Source organism: Melanotaenia boesemani, chromosome 20 (assembly GCF_017639745.1).
Source record: "Melanotaenia boesemani isolate fMelBoe1 chromosome 20, fMelBoe1.pri, whole genome shotgun sequence".
Lineage (NCBI taxonomy): Eukaryota > Metazoa > Chordata > Actinopteri > Atheriniformes > Melanotaeniidae > Melanotaenia > Melanotaenia boesemani.
This window is the reverse complement of record NC_055701.1, coordinates 10,450,480-10,475,930: the sequence shown is the minus strand read 5'-3', so window position 1 is coordinate 10,475,930 and position 25,451 is coordinate 10,450,480. Positions and strand designations below refer to the sequence as shown.

The window sequence follows — 25,451 nt, the reverse complement described above, 5'->3', positions numbered from 1 at the left end:
TCTTAGCAGGTGGTAAAAGACGGGCTGTTTATGATTTTGACCTGCTGTTCTCTGATCCCTAGACGTTGCTGAACTTTAACCTTCTGCCAAAACATTGAATCAGACTTGGCCTTTAACAGACAAATTACATCTTTTCTTATTCATCACCTGGTTCTACATGATTATATGTTATTCACTTCAGGTCAATAAAAGCAGGTTTTTACCAACATGCTCTTGTCTTTCTGGTAAGCTTATAGCTGAGGCCAAAGAGTTTGTTTCAAACATTATTTAACAAGATTAGAGAAAAGTAGGTTAATCTTAAGAGTAATCTTTGGTGTCAAGCCTGACAAATGTCAGCTTTACATCACAGGATCACGGTCTTGATTCAGAGACTGAACAATGAAGATGTCAAGCCAATCAGGACATGACCCTGAAGACAAAAACTGACCCTGAATGTCTCAAATGCATTTCAAAATATTCATTCAGTAGCATGTAAGAATAATTATGGTGGGGGTGCATTGATGGAAGATGCATCCTTAACTTAAATAAAGCAGCAATATTGATCATTTAAGTAGTCCTGCATTTAAAATTGAACCCACAGTGAACTAAAGGGAAGCATTAGTTACTTATCAAACTGCAAAAACATAATCAATACAATTACTTCTCTTAACATTTTTTTTTATATTATCAGAGACAATATTATAAAAAATTTATTGAACTAGGATTTTCCTTGATGTTGTGGTTTCCCTCCACGGTGCAGACACAAAGCTGAATTGTCCAGGATGTAGCCCACCTCTGGCCCTACATCAGGCTCCTGCCCCCCATGACCCTGAGCTAGATGAAGAAGATGGATGGATGGTCTGATTGAATTTCATAAAACCAAGAGATGGCATGTCATGTTTTCCTCTGTGCTGATATCTCCAAACAATAACATCAAGGATAAGTTTTTACACGAAAAGCAAAGAAATGTAATCATTAAACTAGAAGGTATTTTACATTTCTGCTTGAGAGGTAAAAATTATTTAACCAAACAAAAACAACAACGTATTATTAATCAACTATTAATTGGCCTCTCTATTACTGTATGTATAACCACTAAGTAGCCTAGTTTATTAATGTCTTTCAAGTGAAAACTGAATTCATTCAGTCACATAATTAATTAGTGGTTTAACCAACAGCAACATTTTATTTATTCATGTTTTATTTTAAATCTGAAAGCAGGATGATGCTTTAGTTTGCAGTCTTTAAAAACACAGCCTAAAAGAGTTGAACAAAAAATCAGTTTTGAAATTATAATCAGAGTCAGAATGGAACTTTACTGCCAAGTAAGTTTGCACATACAAGGAATTCGTCTTTGGGTAATTGTTTAAAAACAAGAAAAACAACAAAAAGAACACAAAAACAGAGAAAACTACTGCATTACACTCCTACACATCTATATAAAAGAAAAGGTGTACACAGCATGAAGTGTGTAGTGCAAAGGAGAGATAAATAAATAAATAAATAAATAAATAAATAAATAAATAAATAAATAAATAAATAAATAAATAAATAAATGGTATAAGAATATAAAATCAAACATTGTGGTGATGTGATGTGTTATTATGTAAATTATTATTGTGGGGAGTTAATAAATCATAGCATAATCTTACAAAGAAATTTTGGAGGTATAAAATTATTTTTCTTTAAAAAAAAAAACTTTAATCAATAAACACCATGAGCCTGAACAAGTCCATAATTGTAGTTGCAGGCGGGGCGGGGCCACGCACCTCCCCCCGCCCCTGATGCAAATGAAGGAGCTTTGCCCTGATCCACCGCTGCAGATATTTCTGAGGCTCCTCCCTGCGCTTTTTATCGTCTTATAACAGGATATCTCACTGGCGCGAAAAACGCACTGTGTGGCTCCTCGTTGTGGGGCGGTACTGGCGTCTGCGCCCCGGTAGCTTTTTATTTATTTATCTTTTTTTTCCTTCCATTAAACCAAAACAAAAGTACAGACTGCGCCTGTTCGCTTATATCCAGTAACAGGGACAGTTTTTATTCGTCTCCTCACCGTAAACAGTAGACTGTTGTTGCCTCTGGAGGTGCCAGTGGGATTTCTATTATCCTGAATTTCGCATTGGGAATCGTCAGAAAGCCGGTGAGTGGTTAAAATTTAACCGGTCTTCAAAAGTTTATTCTGAGGAAAACGAACCAGTTCTAATTAATAAGGTTTAACCCATTCTGCGACTGTGTTGCAGACCACTTTTCTCCTAAACCGATTTTCTGCACAGTGGAACAAAGCGATACTTTCAGGAAATCGTCTACTTTTACGCAGTTAATTTTCTCCTGCCCACATAGAGCTTTTTATGGTTCATATTCACACATGGACCTCTGTAAGCTATATATAATCAGATTATATAATAACCGTACATGCATTAACAGCATGTGTCCATCTCTGCAAAGAGCATCCGCAAGATGCAATCAATTATTAATGTGGTCCCATTTCAAGATGTGGGGCTATTTCTGGAGTATGGTGTCCCATTAGATATTTATCTGATGTGGGATGGGTCATCTGATGGAAAAAAGTTTTATAAAGAATTATTGCTAATCATTGATATGTCCTCTGTGCTTGTGTAGGACCTTATTTGGAGCCCTCTGGAGTCATTTATCATTTCTGGGAATAAACCTGTGGATTTTATGAGCCTAAACATGGAGTTCGATTGTTACCAGCACTATTTTTTCGACGATTTCGACACCGAGGAGGATTTTTACAAATCAACTGCACCAAGCGAGGACATATGGAAAAAGTTCGAGCTGCTGCCCACCCCTCCCATGTCTCCCACCCGGACTCTGAGCGGTGCCGCTCCGCACCTATCGCCAGGAGACAAGCTCAGCTGGCTGACCAAAGTGCTGGGTCAAGACGAGGACTGTGAGGGGCAGGTCATCCCCGACAGGGGCGAATTATTCGGAAACCTCAGCGCGCACATAATCCAGGACTGCATGTGGAGTAGTTTCTCTGCCAGCAAGCAGCTGGAGACGGTCAGCGGGAAAGGGTCCCCGGCGGCTCAGATCTCAGTTCGGCCGAGCAAAGCGCAGTGCGCATCGCCGGGTGGACTCGTCTCCGCGGCAACAGACTGCGTCGACCCTGCCGCCGTCCTCACCTTCCCAACAAGCAGCTGCAGAAAGCCTGCGTCGTCTGGCTCGGAGTCTCGCTCTGATTCATCTGGTAAGAAAGCAGTTATTCTCTAAACTGCCCCACCCGGCTGTGCCTCAGGATTATATTGCCCACTAACAATGAGTTATTTTAAAAAGCTGCTGTGTTCCAGAGGGGTTATCCAGTGCAACACAGTCAGCCACCTCAAGGCAGATTTTTTTTTTATTTTCCTTTTGCTTTGACAATGCACCACATGCTTGTTCTGAATGCACATGCCGTCTTTTGAAAACCGCGCCCCTATCGCTTTTGCTCAAACCCCCTTCATTTCTTTATCTACTGCTGCAATACAATCGGGGTGCGGTAGGAGGGGCGTGGTGACACAGTCCTGATGATTTATTGCAGCTGTGACATGCTCAGTTAGTTTGGAGGAATGCACTTCCTTGTAGTTGGTTTAGTTATTTATTTTCTATTATCTAGGTTATAGGGATGCAGTTTCTGTGGAGGATTACTTTTCATGTCTTCATGCAAAATTTCAGTGTGTATTCATGAGTCATTGTTTTCTTGTGTGATAACAGATGATGAAGAGGAAATTGATGTAGTCACTGTGGAGAGTAAGCAGAACCGGATGCGACTGGTCCGAAAACCAGTAACCATCTCAGTCCGGGCTGATCCCTGCCCCAAACGCTTCCACATGTCTGTCCACAGGCAGCAGCACAACTATGCAGCTCCATCCCCAGACAGCGACCAAGAACCTGAGGAAGATGAAGACGATGACTCTGAGGAAGAGCCTCAGAGCAAGCGCACCTGCACAGCATCCCACCAGCAGCTAAATTCTCAATCCTTTTCGGATTCTCCCCTGAACTCAGACACAGAAGACACAGACCGCAGGCGGAACCACAACTTCCTGGAGAGGAAGAGGAGGAATGACCTGCGATCTCGTTTTCTCGCCTTACGGGATGAGATCCCAGGCCTGGAATCTGCTAAGACTCCAAAGGTGGTCATCTTGACCCAGGCAACAGAGTACCTTGTGGAGCTGCACACCAGAGAAAAACAGCAGCTGCAGGAGAAGAAGCGCCTCAAATCCAGACAACAGCAGCTTCTCCGCAGATTAACCGAACTCAAGCGTTCTTGAAACTCAAGTGTGCATGTAAAAAAACTGCCTAACTAACAGTCAAGAACTTAAGTCAAATTATCCGTCACTTTGAAAAACTATCATAGTATACTATAATAGTATATGCCTCAATGTAAATAGTTGTGAATGGCTGGGCTTTTCTGTGAATCAGCTGTGTTCCCCTGTGAACCTACTGTGGGAAGGTGCAGTTGTATTATTGTGCTGTTTAATTTTTCCTTTGCACATTTTTTTTTTATTTTTAGAGCTAAAACAAATATATTTCCTGGTGTGCTCTAATGTGAAATTATGCATAAAACCTTCACTGGTCCACTAGTGAAGTTTTCCAGATTTGTTTAAGGACTCGATGTATACATTTTTTATGTAAATAATAGCTTATTGCTCCTGGTGAAGGAGACGGAACAGAGTTGTGAGAACTGAGACTTTGCTCAACTGTGCCACAAATTTTTTTTGTTGTTTTTTTTTTTTTTTAAATGGGGGAAAAATGACAAAAAAAAGGACAAAAGTAGCACTACTGTACTTTATACTCACACGCCACTTTGTGATTTCAATACTTTCTGGATTTCTTGTTTGTGTTTTTAAAGCATGCTAATCTCAACAGCATCATTAAATTTTTATACCAGTTTTGCAAACCTGAGATCCTGTGGTTTTTATTCACATAAAGCAATACGCTGCTAAGGCTCAATTTATTATATGCACATGCATAAAATTAGTTTTCTAGAACATTTGAACCTTGCAAATCAAACAGTTTGAGTTTGCTCAATTCAGCCTCTAATGATTTCCATAGAAACATAACTCAACCTAAAGTGCAAGCTTCATTTAAATGTTGAAGTAGAAATGATACACTCATTCAGCCTGAGGTAACTACCTCATGCTGAGGTGGTGCTCCCCCTGCATAAACAAGAGCTGTGATCACACTTAAATCATCTTTAAATGAGGTTAACACTTTAAAATGAGCCTACCAAGCTCGATATGTAACTTTGGTATCATTTCTGTCAATATACATCTTTTGTACTGGTTTCCTGGAGCCTGTCCTTCAGACTTGTCCTTGAGGAGAATGTGTGTGTGATACCGTTGTAGATCCTCCCCTCTGCAGTGGCTGCTGCATGCTGGGCACCTGATGTGCTCCGAATTAGGTCACACTCATATAAATACAATTGGTATCTTTAGAGCTGTCCCCATTGTGTGGAGTGCTACTTGGATTTAGTATAGGTATGGACCATTTCATTTAGGTTTCTGCAAAATGCTCCTTTAGCTTTTGTCTGAAATATGTAGTTGGACATGCCTTTACCATTGTTGTGTACATGGATGCTTTATTGTCTGTGTAATTGAATGATACTGCATTGGGCTTACACTCTTTCCATGGAACTAGTGTCCCAGAAAGGGCATTTTAAAAGTCAGTCATGGTTTAGTTACTGCAAAACAATTTTTTTTTTCCAAACATAAAATAGGATACATAAAAGGACAGGACACAGAAACAAATCTATAGATATACAAATGTGACCCCAACAACACAGGACAATATAGTTCCAGACCCGGACTTCCCAGCCTCCGGGAAGGAAGCCTTTTTATTAGGGAGTAAACATTCTTTTGATGATGTTGTTGTGAATAGTTGAGAAAGGGGAGCCACTGACCTGACTTCCTTACTCTTGCTCTCCATCAGCAATAACCAAATGGCCCTACAGACCACAATTATATTGGAAACAAATACATATTAAAAAGAAAAAAGGGTAAATTTACAGCAGTAAGTTAGATACAAAAATCACTGCCATGACCATACTTATAGTCTATTACTATACTATACCTAAAGTACCCAATGAAATCAAATGATGTCATGAAATTACTGATAAAAGTAATATAACTTAAAAGTGCATTATTACCATCAGTAGGGGACAAACAGTGTTTTAGGGAATAGCAACAATAAAAAATACAGCAGTGATGTTAATCATTAAAAAAAAAAGTGGCATATCTTCTTATTTTCAAATCCTTCTCCCTCCTTTATCTAAACACACATGTAGTTATTACAACTAAACTGTGGCAAAAATAAGTTTCCTTTTGTAATGTAATTTGCTTGATATTTGATATAAAGTTAAAATAAAAGAAAATAGTGTAAAGGTTTTTGTGGCATCTAGTGGATAAGTTGCAGATTGCAACCAACTGAACCTGATCCAAGAGTGTACTCTAAAGTTAAAAACACACTTGCCTTTCAACTCTGTTGTGAGCATAATTGTTCAGATGCTTGTGCACTACATTACCCACCATGAGATACATTAGAGAAATTGGACTGGGTAGAGTTGTCTAATGTGTAGTGTGTAAACAGAATGATGCAACAATAGAGGGGGTTAGAATTTGGTTAATTTTGTGATCATGGCAGAAAGCTGTATTGTAGATGGTATGTAAGGCTCCTAAACCAAACTTGTCATGTCTTGTCTTTGAAACTTTCCATCATTTTTACTGTTGTCGACCCTGTAACCTTCCATCTGGTCATATGGGCCCCTACACTGCCCCTACCAGATACTTGCATGTTGCAGCTTGTGAATGTGTAGCATCAATTTCAGAGGATGTGTACAAACAATGCTTCAAACAAATGCTAAATTACACAAGGCAGCACTGATAAACATGCATACATGTAATTAAAAACAAGTATATGCTAAGCCAAAGCAGCCAATACACCAAGTTGGCAACTGACGTTGGGCATGTCTGGCACATGAGTAAACATCTATTTAGTATTTTTTTGTGTCATATTTTTATAATTTCTCCAAAACAAGCACATTAAGTCTTACATTTGCCTTGCTGAGTTTATAAACCATAGAACAACTGATAATAATGACTCAAGAGAGACCAGCTCTGTACAGGCACAAACTATATGTCCTGGAAAACAAAGCGAAGCCATCTTTATGATGTGTTCAAGTGATATATCATTGGTTTAGATCAGGGATGGTCAACTCCATTCCTCCACCAGTCCTGCAGGTTTTAGACCCTGCTCCAAAACACCTGATTTAAATAAAAGGCTTTACTTAGCAGCTTGTTTCCAGGTTCTTCTGGAGCAAGTTGACTAGTTTGATTCAGGTAGCAGGAAACATCCAAAACCTGCAGGACACAGCCCTTGAGGACTGACTTTGTCCATCCCTTGTTTAGATACTGATATCATGATGTGACTCAGCGCTGGGTTTTGTGTTGCTGCTAGTTCTTCACATTGGCATTGTATAAACAGTACGAGCCCTCGGGTGATGCAAATGTAAAAAAAATCTTCTTTAGAGTTTTATTTGTCCACTCTGGGCTAATGTTGAAAGATGACTTTGAAGCAAGTCGGACTCTTTTTAGGAGGAAATGAATGGCTTATTCAACATAAGCACAATGCTTATTTTCATGTGATTTGACACAAATAACACCATTAGTATCATATCGCTTTTTATCAACAGATCAAAATGTTTCCCACTGCAAATTTAAGCATCTTTCTTTTTTCCTGTTGTTGTGGCATTCATTTTATATAAACCTACCTTAAATGTCAAATATAAACTGACTTCTTATATTTGAGGTTCTGTGTGATTTGGCTGCTCTCTAGATAACATCACTAGTTACAGGTTTCTGCAAGTCTGGATGACTCAGGTTTTAGTTCCAGCCATTTCTTTAATAAACTCCAAACAGACACGTGTTTTAAGCAGGTAGTCCAGCAAGACAAACAAGGCTGGCACACCCTGATCTCCAACCGTCTTCCACCTTGCTTGCCTTTGTTCCTGTTTGGACTGACTGGTGTTTCATGTGTTTGTGTTCACTCTGCCCCAGGGCATTGTTTTCTTACCCAAAGGAATATGCTTTATTTCCTTAATCCAATCAACATCTGGTCTCAGGAGGTTCAGTTGCACAAGTTAAAAGACATTAGACAATAGAAGATCTCTACAAAAACTGTCTTTTCTGTGGTTTCTTAAGCAGTCTGTATCATTCTCATCTTTACTTGGTAAACTGAAGAGAAACAGAATATCAGGTAATACCAACCTGATGAAAACCAGTCACAGTGACTCCTGAGATTGTCATCAACTACTGTTGTGCTGCTTGCACTTCATATTTCACCAGGAAGTGAAAGAAAATGGACCAGATAGAGCTAACCTGCCTGACATGTTTCCTGTTATCTTATAACCACTAAATTCACTTGAAATAACAAAGCAACAGAGTAGGAGATAAACAGCAATACAGTTAAAGTTAGCAGATCCTCTCCAAGGGAAGAGCTTTTTAATTTGACCTAATTCTTGACGTGCAACAGCAACATGCAAAGTATTTATTCCAGTGTGTGATACATGTGTAAAATAAAAACACTACTGCTGTTGGGGCAAAGATCCATCCTTACATGTTTTTTTTTTTTTTTTGGATAAATGAAATAAACAAGCTTATTTTAACCTTGAGTGGTTCAAAGTTCATCCAGTGACTAGTTTAAAGATAAACTGGTGAAGCAGTAAAATGACACCTGCTGCATGTGTGCTTATACTAACAATGCATTTGCCGCTCTTTTGCTTCAAACAAGACTTTTTCCTGGAGGAAACAATGAGGTAAGAGGACCTGTTTGTCAGATGGTATGTTTCGTGCTGCAACGGTTAACTTGCCAGACCAGATTTTCTGTTACATCTCTGCTCACAGTGAACCACTTATAAAGGACACCAATGATCATTTTTAAAAACTGAATGTTACCGCTTTACTGGTGGTCAGACAGAAGTGTGTAATGTGCACAATCAGGGTGGGGCTGTTGATTGATTTATAGATCAGCCCAGTTTCACTGGTCTAGCTTTCTCTTTTTGAGTCAATTCACATCTTCACTATGACACCAGGGAATATGCAGTGCCTGTTAGAATAAGACCTAACATCTGGCTTTTTGTTAATGTTTACTGGAAAACATCTAAAGATGTAAGGTGGGATATCTGAGTTTAACAAAGCAAATCAAAGCTGTATAATTAGTTAAGACAGAAAATATGAAAGTTTAAAACAACTGACTTCTTAAGAAATTATAGATTAAAAAATCACACTAATCACACTTAACAGTGGCCAGAAATGAAGACATTCGTTGTATTTGTGTAGGTGTAACCAAATTACTCAACCTGTTAAATCAGTTGGAAAAAAAAATCAACTGAAGCAGATGCACATGTCTTATCTTTAGCTTGTTTCTCTGACAAGCAACACTACCAGTCCTACTCGCTGCTCCAGCATTTCTCGCAGATACACCACCTTAAAGATAAACCACGTAAAATCTAGACTGTTAAGGCAGCCTTTAAACTGAGCATCAAGTGCACAAATGTTCTTGGAAAGTGAGATGATAAACTTTCGCAACTGTTCACAACACCCAGCTGTTGCTGTGTAATCTCTTACCTCTGCAATTTGATAGAAAAAAATCCCCCCAAAACTCAGACGTATTGAGCAATAATTCCACCCGCTTTGACAGGGTGTGTTCTGACTGGTCTGGTTTGTGTAACATGTATGCATTGTGTGTTTACATAGGAGAAGAAACAGACCGTAAACTCTGCACTGGTTTGTGATCTTAAGAGCTCAGTTCAACTGGCTGCTCATCTCTGACCCACATGTTGGAGGGTATCTAGCATTTAAAACAGGTGGAGGAGAAACAGTCTAAAAGATAACCTTATGATCTTTTTGAGAGAATAAGCTGTTGTGGACTTGAATGATCTCACATTAACACCTGCATTTAGCTTGAACGGACATTATATGTGGAGGTTAAATACTCAGGGATAATTTGTTGCTTTCTGAGGAGAGAAGTGGACTCAGTGTCATGGGTTTCTTTCTCAACTTTCAACACACACCCTTCCCCTTATTCTATTGTCAAGTGGTTGACGGTCAAGGAAGATGTGGAAAACACAAGCGGGAAAAGACGCAGATGTACTCATCTGGTTGTGGAGGCACACACACAGACACACACACACACACACACACACACACACACACGCGCATAGAAAACTTTCCCTGGCTGCAGTTGTCCAACTCGCTGCCTACTGACCCACATTCCAGTCTGGTTGTGTCACTGGAACTCTAAACCAGCTGGTCACTGTGTTCCGATGAAGCCGTGAACCCACTGAGAAACCAAAGGGATATGTTAGGATGCAAGGCAATGATCATCTTGCTTCTGTACAGCCCCCTCTTCCTTGTCAGCCCCCATAACTCTGTTGGCCCTTGCCCTCCCCTCAGGTACACATCTCCAACATTACTGATCTAGGTCAGTCTTCTGCTGTCTCTCTCTCCCTATGAGCTGCTCCCCCTCCCCTTCCTAAGGACAGTGTTACATAACAATGATGATTCAGTCTGAGCAAGCTTTATATGTTCCTCTCTCTGGATACATCTGGCCCCAACTGACTGGTGTCAAACCAGTGTATTTTTTTTTTTTAACTTCTGCCAGCCCAGCCAGGAAACAGAATAAATGCACCCACCATAACAACTTTATATGCATCAAAGCCAAGATTTACCAAGCTTTAATTTGGCTTTTTGTGTTTTTGCTGTTCAACAAGCATATTTTTACCCCCCTCTCAACAACCGTCTATCTCACTTACTTTAGAGGTAGTGCTTTCAGAGATAAACTCAAGAAGGTAATAATCTAAGCTGGAACTAATCCTATTCCTGTTAATGTAAACGCTTGTGCCATCTGGGCCCATACACACCAAAGCTCTGACTGTCATGAACCCATCAAAAGGTCTTCAAACTATCTCACTGGATGTGCAGTGGCTCACATTCAGCTCTGAAATGATTATAACAAAACCAGGCTCAGGGTGGGTAGACTGTCCAGCGGTGAACGAGGAAACATATGACTGCACAGCTGATGTTATAAAGGTAATTAGCTCGAAACTCCAATTAAGTTGCAATTATTTTCTGTTAGAACATATGAGTTGTCTGTTTCTAAGGTGTCTCAGAACTCAAATGAAGCGGCTGAAACCCTGATGATGTAACCAGGATGCTGGTTAATAGATAATCAGGACTAGAGATGAGGGGAATGGGACTCACCAACAACAATTGCATCATCACACTCACCATGGAAACTGCTTATCAACTCTAATCTTTCAATATGCACACAAAATATAAGCATAATGGTGGAGAGAAGGTGAGATTGCCTGAGATTTCTAGTTCCTTATGTTTTTTTTTCCAAATAACAAACTTTAGATCTAATTTTGGTTTTAAAACAGAACTGAGCATGAGACCTGCTCACTGACACAGTATGAGTCATTTTGTTAAGACCTTTGAAGTTTCCATTTCCAGCTGTTTGCTGTCATCTTCTTTCTGATGAATGTCCACAGCAGATAAAACCAAAGCCACTGTATTTTTCACTAACATGAAGTTGCTGAATTTCTGTCAGATTCTGGGGTTAATTGTTATGAATAGAGCATCCAAATGTCACAGCTCCTTTTTTCAGCTAAAAACTCCACCAAGTGATGGACACAGTTAGCAACTAGCTTAAACACCTCTGTTATCATCTGAAGAGCAAAGTATTACCCTCCAAAGTTAGTGGGGAGTATTTTACTTTCATTCTGCTGCTGGACATGAACCAAATTCTAGTTTGATAATAATGTTTCTTAGCATAACAGTGTGTAAGTATTTGCATGCAGCTGGAAAAATAACACAGCTGGTTTTTGTTTTGAATACAGTTCTGGTTGGTGTCCACATGCAGGATCTATGTGCAACAGATTACTATTAGCAGAAAGAGGTGATGCCAAATCCAGAAAATCATAACAATCAAAACGATTTGTGGGAATACTTATATCTTTACGTTAACACGACCTTATGATCGAATTTAAAAGTCACAAGGATCCAAACAACTCAAACTGAAGGCTGTGCATGCATGCCAGTGGTCAGACGAGCTACTATTAAAACGCCAGTCTGTAAATACCTCATACCACTTGTCAAAAGCTCCAACTACTCTGAATCATTTTCACTTTAAGAAGCACAAGAGTTTAAGTTTCATGTGTGGCATCTGCATGACTCCTGCATTTCAGAACCATTAAATGGACCCATTTGAGAATGATATGAGTGACAACTTATTAATCTTTTAGTTTAACTAGGCATAAAAGGAGACAATTGCTTCCCGATTGGCTCTTTATGTCCTTCTCCTGCTCTTATTTACTAACTTCAGATCTTTCTTTTATCAATCATGACAGATTTGTGTTATTTCTTTAAGACTTCCAACTGTGGGTTTGACTATTGCTGTTATTCTTTTCTAATATAACCAACAACTAAGCAACCAGCTTACCCTAACCCTTTTTGTTCACACTTTCATATTTTTGGTAACGGCCATGTGCACAGCTCATTGAGGTGTGATAAGTTTGGAAGGAGAATATTTAGTAGACCGGGCCAAATTGCTGCTTGTAGCATGGAGTTTAGTTTTAAACCAGCCTGAAAACAAAGTATATCCTCAAAATATGCTCATGCATGATATGGATACTCAAACAGAGTGATGTAACAGTTTATCTCGCCAACAGAACTTTAAAAGTAAAGGCAGGCAATGGCAGGAAATGAGGAAATGTGAGGTATTTCTGCTGCCAGAAATATGTTCAAACCTGTTGCCACTGCTGAGGACTGTATCCACAGAGAAGCACTTCAAAACACAGCCGCTGCTGCTCTCGCTGCTAACGGCTAGCTTTTGTCACCAGCAGATGTTCCATTGTTTGGCCCTGTGGTGTAAGGTTGCTTCAGTTGAATTTGGGACTCTTTCTGCATCTTTTGAATTTAGCCCCTTTCAGTGCCGTCACCAGCAGTCTCCCTCCCTCCTACCCATACCCCCTCATCCTCAAGCTACTCAGAGAGGGACTTTACCCTTCCCCCTAGGCCCTTTAACCCCCGACAGACCACATAGTGTCTCCTCCACCAACACACATATACTATTCTTTTGTCTCTCACTTGGTCAGGCCTTCCTTAATCACCCCCCACAACCACACACACTAAAACTAGCCAATTTATTGACCAATTACTGGGGTGTTAGAATGTATTTGCATCAATATACATTTAAATGCAGATCCACACACATGCATACCCACTCAGCATGTGTCTTATCTGAATGTCTGTTATCAGATGGTGAATGCATAGTGTGTAGATGACTCTGTTTAGCCTTTCATGGTTACAAGTCCTCCTTGAATGAGACTGCTGTTGTCATCAGGTCCTAAGAGGCCGCTACTGTGGAGCTTATGTAATAATTACTGCCTCTGCCTTCCTCCACCCCTCTAAAGGCTTGTGTGTATGAAACACAAGAAAGAGGCAGTGTAATAAGAGCTAGGAAACACACAAGCAACACAGGCTTCCTGTTTTTGTGTTGAACCAAATGGAGGCAGGAAGTGAGAGGAACTGCTGCTCTTTTGCTCTGTGACTGGTGAATTTTGACAGACAAAGCAGTAGTGCTAAGTCAGGTGGTTACCACTCACTAATGCCATGGATTTAAGAAGCTGGGGTGACTCTGAAAGCTAATAACAACAAATCCAATCATGTGACTGGGGTGGATGCTGTAAATGTTGTCTGTGATGCCAAGTCCGCAAATGACCTTATATTTTACCCTGGTGGTAGACAGCAGTCGTCAGCAAGAAAGAAGAAGGGCCTTTTACCAAATATGTGATAATCAAATGAAAATGTGTGTGTGAGTCAAGCCAAAACCAAGCAGAATCCTGGTAAGAACAAAGAACCCGGTGGTAGTAAACATGCCTGAGTGGCTGCTTTGAAGGACTGATTAAGGTTATAATAATCATCTGGCTAGCCTCAAGCCTTCAGGCTGTGTGATGGGGGTGGGGCTTGATACAGGGTAGGGGGTAGTCCAGGCTGTTACCCTCTTTGTTCTGGCCTGCTCCACTCATGCCTTCTTTTGTCTCCACCCACAGTCTACCGCTGAGAGCTTTATCTCTCGAGCAGTCTCGCGCCAAAACACTAGAGGATGGCATGTTCCTTTTTCCTACTCCTTTCTTTCTTAATGTCCCTCCAGGGTGTTTTATATCTGACATGTTTCCAGGGCATCTGCAGGTAAGCTTAGGTGTGCCTACATAGCCTCTTTCGTCATCTGTCTTTTATTTTCTGTCTTTCTCCCCTCCAGCATTTCCCGCCACTCCAGGGTGCACGATGAGAGAGAGAAAGAGGGGGGGTTAGAAAGAAAGACTGCCTCCTTAAAGCCTCGCGCCAAATACCGGTATTATTCAAATCAACGCAGTGGGTGCGGCTCAACTGTCTCCATGTCCTGTTAACCCCCTCAGAGCTTCAGACTGAATAGCCAACAAAGGAAGGCGCAGTGTATGCTCAGGGCTTTGCTTCTGTAATGTGCAACATCATGGAATATGAAGCTTTAACTTTGCTCTCTATAATAATAAAAAGTAAATAATTTTAGTAAACATTCACCTTTTTGGTATACCAGAGGAACTTTCAAGATCTAATCATCTTCACCCTAGAATAACTTTTCATTACTGAATCTTAATTCAATAAGTTTATTCTCCTAAAGCGGCAGTCTTTAGATAATAGTGATATTTTATTGTATTGTCAGGCACTCATTATAGTAAACACAAGTGATATATTTTAAAGCTCAAACGATTACACATACAAAATACTAAAGTTTTCAGAAAGACTTCCTCTTTAACACTTGCAAAGTTTCACATCCTCTTTGTACCTCAAGTCATGAATGAAACTAAAGAACACAGAAGGGTAGGAAGGCTTACTAAGCCTCTACTACACTCTAGTGGCTGTATGCATTAAATGCAAACACTGCAATGCTTTTTAAAATGGTAAATGTATTGCATTCATGCAAGACCTTTGAAATCTTAATGGCCACTTTGAACAATTTCCACTACAAATTACATTTACCCATTCATACACATTCATCCTGCACTTATCTTTGTAGATAGTGAGTTGAGTGCATTTCTCAGTCATATCTGCACAAGTGGGGCAATTCAGAGGTTGGTGTCCCATGTTGACTGAAAAAGCTTGGGACTGAACCATCTTCTTTCGGATTGGTAGACTTCTGCACTACTTCTGGGGAGAAAAATATTAGATAAATTACATGTTTGAGCACCTAAAGGTATTAGGCACTCTCTTAGGGACTAGGGAAGAACCTTCAAGGATCTTTTCACTGGTGGCTTTGGTATTTCGGATAAGAACTCTAAAGTAATATATCAACTAGCCAGTGGGTGGTAAAAGTGACAACTGAAAAAGGGAAAATGAAAGTAAAAGTGAAATATACAGTAGTCTTGCACTGACTGGACCAATTGTAGTAGTTCCATCACATTAAGGTTCCCGATGTGGTCGTATTATTTGAGCTGGGTTACTCTGGAGCAAAACAAAATTATAACAGTTGTTTAAGGAATATAAGCTGCAGTTCCTGTGGCCAGGAGAACTTTCAGAAATAGTTTTATGAATGATGAAATCATTCCTTCACGTGCTGAAAGCACCAGAAGAAAAAGAAACTTTTTTCAGGAATTACTATTAAATGACTGCATCATCTCATTAAATTCACGAAGAACTTGACCATCGGTATCTTTTAATTTTCCTGTAAGTTCTTATTCTTTCCTGTGTTGTTTCCTATCATGTTTGTGTTTTAATAAATATTGTTTTGCTTTTTTCATTCACATTTTGAATGACCTGCTTTATGGTTCAACTCCTGTTCTACTTAAATATTCTCTACAAGTAATCATAACACTTACTTGGACACATTTTTTTATTATAAAAATATCTGTTGGATATTATTGTTGTACAATTTTTATTATTCTATTGTACATATTGTTCCCTTTAGAACAAGGCTTAGGGTAATGATTAAGTATTTTAACTGTTAAAAACATCTTTCTGGGATATTATAATTTCCTCTACATACAAATAAATATTTTTCATTTATTTTATTAATTTAATTTGAGATAAATTAAGAAGTTATTATAATCTGTTTCCACATTATATTAAATAATTGATCTTTCTTTATGCTAATATTATTTATTTATTTATTTTTAACTGAAGGATTTTGAATTATATATAAATATAAAACTTTTAGGACAGAATTCAATGAAAGCGTTGAATAAAACATTCAATTAAATCTAAATGCTCAGAATATCTGTTAAACCCCAAACTAGGTAATAAAAACTGAGTAAATAAAAAGATCAAATGAAAAGTGAATAAATAAGGAAATAAAATTAATAAACCACTCACTCTTAGAAAATTTTCTTTAGTTGTAAAATAATCATTTTTACTCAAGTATTGCTGTTTTTAGTTCCGTACCTTATTTCAGTATTTTGTCCACCAGTTCAACTAACAGTGTTATTGTCACACATTTTGTTTTCTTTACATCTTTTTTGTTTTAAAAGTTTACTTTTCACCTGACATAATTCCTCTAAGTATGATACCAGCAATAACTAATGCCAATCAGAGCTGAGATAAAGTATTTGCCAAGAATTTGTTGGTTTACACACAAACACCAACAAACCATAACCTGCAGCTATCCTCGGTCAATAGAGGAAAGTTCTTGGTGTTTGGAAAACCAAGAGAAGGTCCATCTAATTTAATCCTGGCACAATAATAAATCACAATTCTATCAAACTAGTTTAATCTGTGCTGTTAATTATTGGACCAGTAAGTGTAATTGATCTTATATACATTGGATTTAGTCTATGATATTCCCTAAAGGAGCAAACAGATGTGGTTTTATAATAAAAGTGAACATTTATGATCTGCTGCCCTTTATTTGCCAGTTATAAAATAAAGATGTTGTCCATGATGAATGCAGTTGTGCCTCTGATCCATTTGTCCCTGGCATGGATGCCTGTTCGGTATCTTCTACCAGAAATCATCTGTTGCTGGTACATTGTTTGTTGAGATAAAAGCAAAGTTAATTCTATTAATGCAGCATTTATGCTCCTCACAGCACCGCATGCACTTTCATCTCCGTTTTCTGCATCACCCGCCTGTTTCTGATGTCAGAGGATGGTGTCCACACAGCCAATCGGATTTATTGTGGATGTGGGAGAGTCCCTGTCCCTTTGACTCACTGACTGTTGCCTGGCAACTGGGAGTGCTGCTTCGCAATTCAATCCGTACAACAACCTGCTGGGGTTTAGATGAGATGGAAGGAAGCATTATCTGTAAATGCAGTGAGGGGTAGCGAATGAGTCAGGATGGACTACAGTTCCCACAATGCTTAGCAAGGTTACGAAACAGTAGTTTATGTGAGGAAGTGAAGAGCACACAGTGTACCTTTGAGGTAAAATCTAAAATAATAAATTTATGGCTTTTCCAAAATTAAAAACAATATATGATATATATATATATATATATAAAATAAAAATAAAAAAATCAGGTTTTGTTTCTCTGTTAGGAGAACTGAAGCATGAAGACGTCTCTAGAGTCACGACACAGGACTGACTGATTTGCTCTGCCCAATAGTGTGTGGCAGCCAGTTGTCATATAGATTATATCACATGCTCTGCTATGGCTTCAGGGAGTCAGAAAGAGTTAAAAGTGGGTGGATGCTAAATTATTCCAAGTCAGGAGCTTGTCTGCAGAAGAAGAGAACGGCACTAGCACAGAGGACCTGACCGAGGTATTGTATCTGCATGATGCTGGAGCATCCTTGTACTCCAAAATATCCTGCTCTGAATATTTACTGCACTTAACCAAGTGCCCCTGCAGCTGCAGTCAGGTTGTTCTCATCACTTGGATGCAGCAGGACTGAAGAGTGAGGATTTGCTTGGGAAGTCTTCCCTTAAAGACATAGAAAAGTGAGCCTTCGAGGGACACACTGGGGCTCAGTGTGATCCTGGCAGAAAACCGTGAGCTGTCGAAGATGAGCCTAAACAGCAGTCACACTCTGACTGTCAGCGGACAGGACTTGGCCAAGAATGGCAGCTGCAGCAGCAGCCGACCCCCCTGGGAAGATGCTAGGACAGTTTTGAAGCCTTCTACTCCCACCAGGAAACCTCAACCAGTGAGTATCTTATGGCGTTCTCATTTATTTACAGCTGTAGTTTCCATGCTAGAATTATTGACAAGAACCCTGTTGCACCTACGAAAAGTGAATGATTAAATCACACAAATTTGTTCACTTTGTTTTATCTTTAGTTTTATCAAAATGTACATCTGAAAACAGCAAAAGGGTTAATCCAGCACTGCTGGTGAGGGCTACAAATACAATTATATAGAGATGCTGTTGAGTGAAACAGGATATGATGCTTTATTGTGTTAGTTGGAAACCCAGCAAGGTGTATAGGTCATGTTTCAGATCAGGTGAACACAGAAACCTGAGACTGCAGAGACCAAAACAACAGCCACAACTTTAGGTTCTTGTAGGATGGGTGAGTTGTCTATGCAAGTGTCATTCAAGCACACATTTTCTGCAATTGAGAATTTTTAGAACAGGTTCAGCAACAGAAATTTTTACTGATTTGTTGTCATGAGGTTTTATTTACTCTCTTACAAAGTTTCAAATGACATTGTAGCCCAGTAGTGTTTATAAAGCTCGAGATTGTTCAGTTTGAACTCACACTTGTGGAGCTGTTAATGACAAAACTATGTTGTAAAGATTAATGTTAAAGACAAATAGTTCAGGATTTAAGTTAACTAAAATTACCTGCAAAACAATTCTTGTTCAGGCTGTTGATAACATGCAAATACTAAATTAAAACAAAAAAACAATTTACAAAATTTGTAAGAAATATGATGAAATGGTGAATCTACATCTGCAAACCCACATGTTAGTCTCTGAAGAGTTAACAGGTGTCAGCTTCTGGTATGTGTGCCTTCACTATCAGGCTCTTGAAGGGGAAAGTATTTCATATCACTCTGTCACTTCAATCCTGTCACATCACCTCTCAGTTCACCCACTGTTGCAGGTCAGGCAGGGGGATTAAATTTATGCAATATTTATTTGCTTCTGCTCAGTGATAGAATATAGTGTGTCCTACTTTCAGTTAATTCTGAAGCTGATTTGATAACAATCAAATTAAGCTCTTGTAGCTTAAAATGAAAAGTCTTCAACCTGTCCTCCTTCAGCCCAAGCCGGAGAATGGCATCACCATTGCCGTGTCGTCCCGAGTCCTCTTCAACATGGAAAAAGAGCAGCAGATCTTCGAGCAGCAAGGCATGGAGGAGTACATCAAATATCAAGTGGCGCATGAAACCGAACCTTTCAGCCCAGGACCAGCTTTCTCCTTTGTCAAGGTTTGAGAAAATGGAGGAAGGTGAAGAGAGATGAGCAGAGAGAATAATTTCTTGTTGTGTCTGTGGAGGTGGTGGATTGAATAAGCAAGCTCATGCTCATTTCTTTTCAGAATCATTCTTTATTTTAATGCCAATCTCTGTTTGGTCCTGTTCCCAGGCTCTGGAAGCTGTCAACACTCAGCTGAGGGAGCTTTATCCAGAGAGCGAGGAGCTCTTTGATGTTGTGCTGATTACCAACAACCACGCATATGTTGGTCTAAGACTCATCAATACCATCAACCATAACCGTGAGTTACTAACACAGTGATAACTTACACCACGGGTGTCCAGCTCCAGTCTTTGAGTCCTCGTGCAGATTTTTTATGTCTCTCTGCTCCAACAGACCTGACTCAAATGAATGAGTCATTGTGCTGAACTTTACAGGCTGTTGGATCCATTTAATTTGAAACATTGAAAACCTGCAAGACAGCAGCCCTCAAGGACCGAGTTTGGACACCCCTGACTTACACTGTACCCCATCTATAAACTGGTCCTTTAAAGAGGTTGTATGCTTTCAGCTGAAAGTTGATAACAAACAGTAACTCTCATCCCAGAAGACTGCCCCAACACTTCATGAAATGCATGAATCTGTATTCCAGGCATTAATTTATTGACTTGTGCAACCCTTGTTTATGTTGGGCCTCAAACAAAGATGCGACTCCAGCTTGTTCTCCGTCACTTTTAACTAAACATTTCTCTCATCAGTAGAAACTGGATGTTTCAGGATGCATACAAGATGAATGAACATAAAAGCTGATAAACGTCCTCTAGCATACTCCCTAAAATAAGTCATGAACTTGTATGTTGGCATAAAGATGAGTACTTTGCAATATATAAACTTGAAATTATTTAAGGTTTTTGTTTTGTTTGTTTTTTGCTATTTTGGGTGTCATTATCGTCCGACATCAAGGGATGACAATCTGTCCCAAAGTTTTAAATCGACTCAAATACTGTTCAGTTATGTGATGTGTGGATGAAATACATTGAAAAGACATGCAAACAAACCAAAGGCCATGCCTTAAATATATTACAGAAGTGTAAAACATATTCATATGCTGTAGCTGGTTATTCCCCAAAACTGATACATGATACACAAGTATTGAATGGGATTAGATAGATAGATAGATAGATAGATAGATAGATAGATAGATAGATAGATAGATAGATAGATAGATGGTCTGAAATATTGTAAAACTACTGCTACTACTATAAGTTTAGTAAGTTTTTAATTTACTATAATAATAATAATAATAATAATAATAATAAACATCTGATCTTTGCTGTGGTGTCTTGTAAAGTTACTGACATTAACAGCACCTGCTTCGTAATTTCCTCTCATGAACCACCATGAATGCGGATTTAGTCTGCAGTACACAGATAAGTAATTGTTTAGCCTGCAGTGGTGTTTTAGACTGAAGCCGGAACACTCATCTTTTTCTGTGGGTAATGAATCCAAACCTGCAGATTGGAAGTGTGTAGTCACTGCAGTGATTTAGGTCAGACGTAACTGTGGGTGAGATTAAAAAGAAATAGTCTGACCTTTGACCATTAGGTGAAAATATAAAGAAACAACTTAGAGTACATAACATTCTGAAATAATGCAAACACAGTATAAGAAAATTGTGTACATTTTCAATGTTAAAGTGAAGTTTTAACCCTACATATGTTGTTTTCTATTTAAAACTAATAGTAAAAACCTTTTAGAAGTCCATCTGTTGATGAGCTTAAAAGCAGATTTAGGTATGACAAGACTCCATAGCTGGTGCATTTCAGTTCCCACAGTGTGAGTGATCTCATGACCCATGTTCTCTCCAGGTCACCTAGACATGAAAGTGTGTACATGAAATCCACTCAAGGCATCACTGTATCCTCTGAATTAAACGAAGACAGAAAAAGAACTGTAATCTTAGAATCTCCCCAAGTGTGGGGCTTTACTCTTTAGCTGTTTTGTGAAGCTCATTTATGAAGTCTTGCATGTTGACGAAATCCCACTCAGTTCAGAAGGGTCACTATCATCCCTCTGGATGAACCAGAAAAGAATGTGGTTACAGTGGGAGCTTTCTCATGGTCCACACAACACAATAGGACCCCAAAGAGAGAATGCTGAGGATTCAGTTCTGACTTTTTGCAGGGGTTTGCCACCTCATGTCCTACATCCACTGACGTATTTTGAAAGAAGATCTGTACACAACTGATAATGAGTGTGTGATGATGTGCAGCCCAGCAGCATGCTGCACTGATCAATGTGGTAACTGTGTTGAAGAAATATGACATTTGCACAGTAATCTTTTAGTGTCATTATCTGCTGAATCCAGTTTTCTTGTAGGCATTAACTATTTCCTCATCTTTTTATTGCTCTTCTCTGCAGAGTTGTTTATTGAGCGCTTTTGCATGACTGGAGGAAACAGTCCCATAGGCTACTTAAAGGCCTACCACACCAACCTTTACTTGTCTGCTGACCCAGTCAAAGTTCGTGAGGCTCTGGAAGAAGGTGAATACACATAGACACACTTTGTTATGAAATGCTCATATACACCAAATTCTCCAAAAATAAATATTTAAAAAATAATCCTAACACAGTCAGGAGTTATTCACTATGTTTAATAAATATTGTGTGCAAACCAGGTATAGCAGCAGCCACCATGTTCACCCAAGAGAAGATGACAGAAGTGTCTGAGACTCAGCTTCGTGTTGCCTTTGATGGCGATGCTGTCCTCTTCTCCGATGAGTCTGAGCAGATTTACAAGGCCCATGGACTCGACAAGTTCTTTGAGCATGAGAAAGCGCATGAGAACAAGCCTCTGGATCATGTAAAGTACACACAAAGTGACATGTGCCATTATCTCTCTACTGTTTAGATTCAGATTTCAAGTACAATAGCTGTAAATACAACATGGTGCAAAGCAACAAGCAGGGGTGGAGATAGGTCTTTATGCATGGAGTGGCCAAAGGGTGGTTAAGACTTTATCCAGGGAGCCACATAGTAAGAAAGGAAATGACTGTGTTCTTCCCTTTAACACGCACACACACACGCACACACATTGCTGTGATAACTGTGGTCACATATGAGAGACACACATGAAATAAAACGTGTCTAGATCTAGATCATCAAGTGGAAATATTTGCAACAAGTCCAAATAGGTCCATGGAAATGTTTAATGAGGGTCTATGTGGATACTGAAGTACTCTGAGCATTCTTTATAATTTATTTTAATCTCCAATGTGAAAATCTGGATCAACTGAGTTGAATACATTCACTGAAAACTAGGTATGATGGTTTACTCACATTATTTTAAAACTAATTTAGTACTACCATACAATTAGATTAGCACCGCTACCTTGCTTCATGCTAACATCAGGTGAATAGCCTTACATAACGTTAGTAGTTGTACTTTCAGAAGGACAAAATACCTTCTAGAAATGTGAAGCCAAATGTCAGTATTTTCATAAGATAGCTGGTTAGGAAACTTTAATTAATTTAATTTAATTTAATTCAAACTGGTGTAGTAATGCTTGTCCTCTGTTGGCCTGTCGATCACCTCAGGTAGCACCTAGGGTGTCTAATAAGCTTTCAGAGGTGGCTCTTTCTAGCTCCACCCCTGGTAACAAGCTTACATACCCCCAATTCTTCCACTGCTGTACTTAGTTTACAATGACAGTAAGTTAAAAGAAGTCAGTTGTATTATTAACTTAAGCTTTTGAAGACTTACATAGCTTTTGCCATATGAGTCACATTATAACTATTATTATTATTATTAAGTTATGATGCTTTGACTCTCCTACAGGGACCACTAAAAGGCTTCCTGGAGGTTTTAGGAAAGCTGCAGAAAAAGTTTTATGCCAAAGGCCAACGCATGGACTGCCCCATCCGGACCTACCTGGTGACCGCTCGCAGTGCAGCCAGTTCTGGAGCCAGGGCCCTAAAAACTCTGCGCTCGTGGGGTCTGGAGATCGATGAAGCTCTTTTTCTCGCAGGTGCACCCAAGGGCCCGATGCTGGAGAAGATCAGGCCGCACATTTTCTTTGACGACCAGATGTTTCACGTGGAGGGGGCAGCGGAAATGGGGACAGTGGCGTGTCATGTGCCCTATGGGGTCGCTCAGAGTGTAAGGAAAGGAGGGAAGGACAAAGAATCCTCTCCTGTAGTTAAGTAGCCAGGATGTCTAACTTTAATATCCAGCTGTGGGATGTTTTTGAAGCTGGAGAATGATGTTAAATAATAATAATAATAATAATAATAATAATAATAATAATAATAATAATAATAATGAATACATAAAAATCAAGCAATATGAAATATCTTATTAGTTTCACCAAAAACATCACAAGCACTTTTAAAAGAAATTTTATCTTCACATTTGCATAAATGTAACTTTATGAGCCCATTTAATTTTACTATAACCCATTTAATAGAAGAAAGTTTGGGTTTCTTATTCTGATCATATGAATATGTGCATTGTTGTAATTTCTGCATTGATATGGTTTTATTGACATCTAGATGTTCACCTTTTGAAACACAATGTGACAAATAAAAAACACTATTTAAAATCAATCAAATTTACATTTGCAAGTATCAGATATATACAAAAGGCATAGTTTATTTAGGGATAACATTAAGAAACATTAAACTAATATTTTTGTAAATTGCAATTTTATGCAGATCTATGGGTTGGTGCAATTAAACTAAAAAGAGCTAAACTGGTGCCTTTTCCCACAGTTCTTGTCTTTGTTGTTTCTTTGTCATAATGCATGTTGTTGGTGAGAGTACATTGTACAACTCATTTATTTATTTATGTATCTGGATGTAACTAACAATTGTAAATAAGGTCTACTGGAAGACTTGAAAATGTTGCTCGTGTTTCTTTTTGTTAAAAGATTCTGTAAGTTTGAATATATTCAGCGTTTGCTGATAACCACCATGTGCAATTTTAATGTGTGCTGCTTGTTCCTAAAGTGCTGAATGTTCTCCGTTTCTCTTTTTGTTGCATCCCTGTCTAATTTTGTCATGTAGATGCTAATGATGTTTTTGCACTTGCTGCTTTATGAGTGAGTGTGAAGCAATTTGTGTTACAGGAAAACAGTGTTGATGTCAAATGAATTTGATGAACAAGCAGTTTTTTTTTTTTTTTTTTTGTCACAACTGAAGTAAAAATTAATGAACATGAAATTTTAAATGAATCTTAGTTCATGTTAATCCATTTTTTGCAGTTAAAGGAGGCTTCATCTTCATATTTACAATTAGATATTTTAGTCAAAACAAGAGAAATTGAGAGTAAATCTATTTTATAAATAAAAATATAAAGAATGAATGCAATTTAACACCAAAATTATTCTTCCTTTCGACAGCAGGGGGTGACAAATAGTAATAGTAAGGAAAATATTCCTATTATACAGTAAGAAGAACCATGCAGAAGCTGACAAACACTTATACTGAAGGACATTTAGTCAAATGTATTTTTCTCATTGTGCTTTTAGGGGCTGTGTCATTATGAGACAGCTTTATTAATTATATTTAAGCTTATTAGCCAACCCTAACCTATGTGGTTGTTTTAGCTGGAAGACTTATAACCAGATTCAAATATTTATCTTTCTTTGGTTTTAACACTGGATTATAAACACCTCAATTTAGTACCTTCTATTTATTTGACAATGTGCTTTGCTGCAAGAGATTATCATGATCAATTATCCCAAGATTAAGATAAAATAAGATCAAACTACAGCACATCTATATTGTGGCTATGTTAATTTATAAAATTCCCAGGCAAGACTGACTCATGGCTTCATCTTCATGAAGTACTCTCTCTGCATTACTAATACATGGAAAATATAAAAATAAAATAAAAAAATATATATATGTATTGGGATCTTTCAATAATTCTTATATATGTAATATATTTACTACATTTACTAAAACCTTTATTTCATAGTTGTGCACTTTGCCAAAATATATTTGGATTCATTAAGCTGATGTAAAAAGAAATAAATAAAAAAAGGCTGTTTTATTTGTACTTACGTATAAACTTGATT

General features: G+C 38.5%; 2 protein-coding genes across 2 annotated transcripts; both read left to right on the top strand.

Moving 5' to 3' along the window:
• Positions 1-1,869: 1,869 nt before the first annotated feature.
• On the top strand, positions 1,870-4,870 carry LOC121630651 (protein L-Myc-1b-like). The gene is made up of 3 exons (XM_041971052.1): positions 1,870-2,119; positions 2,599-3,187; positions 3,691-4,870. Exons 2-3 carry the CDS (start codon positions 2,659-2,661, stop codon positions 4,245-4,247), a joined length of 1,086 nt encoding a protein of 361 aa, XP_041826986.1. The 5' UTR covers positions 1,870-2,119; positions 2,599-2,658; the 3' UTR covers positions 4,248-4,870.
• A 12,929-nt stretch (positions 4,871-17,799) lies between these two features.
• Positions 17,800-24,994, top strand: LOC121631701 (cytosolic 5'-nucleotidase 1A-like). The gene is made up of 6 exons (XM_041972716.1): positions 17,800-18,153; positions 19,218-19,385; positions 19,543-19,672; positions 21,793-21,915; positions 22,050-22,234; positions 23,210-24,994. Exons 1-6 carry the CDS (start codon positions 18,013-18,015, stop codon positions 23,576-23,578), a joined length of 1,116 nt encoding a protein of 371 aa, XP_041828650.1. The 5' UTR covers positions 17,800-18,012; the 3' UTR covers positions 23,579-24,994.
• The last annotated feature ends 457 nt before the right edge of the window (positions 24,995-25,451 follow it).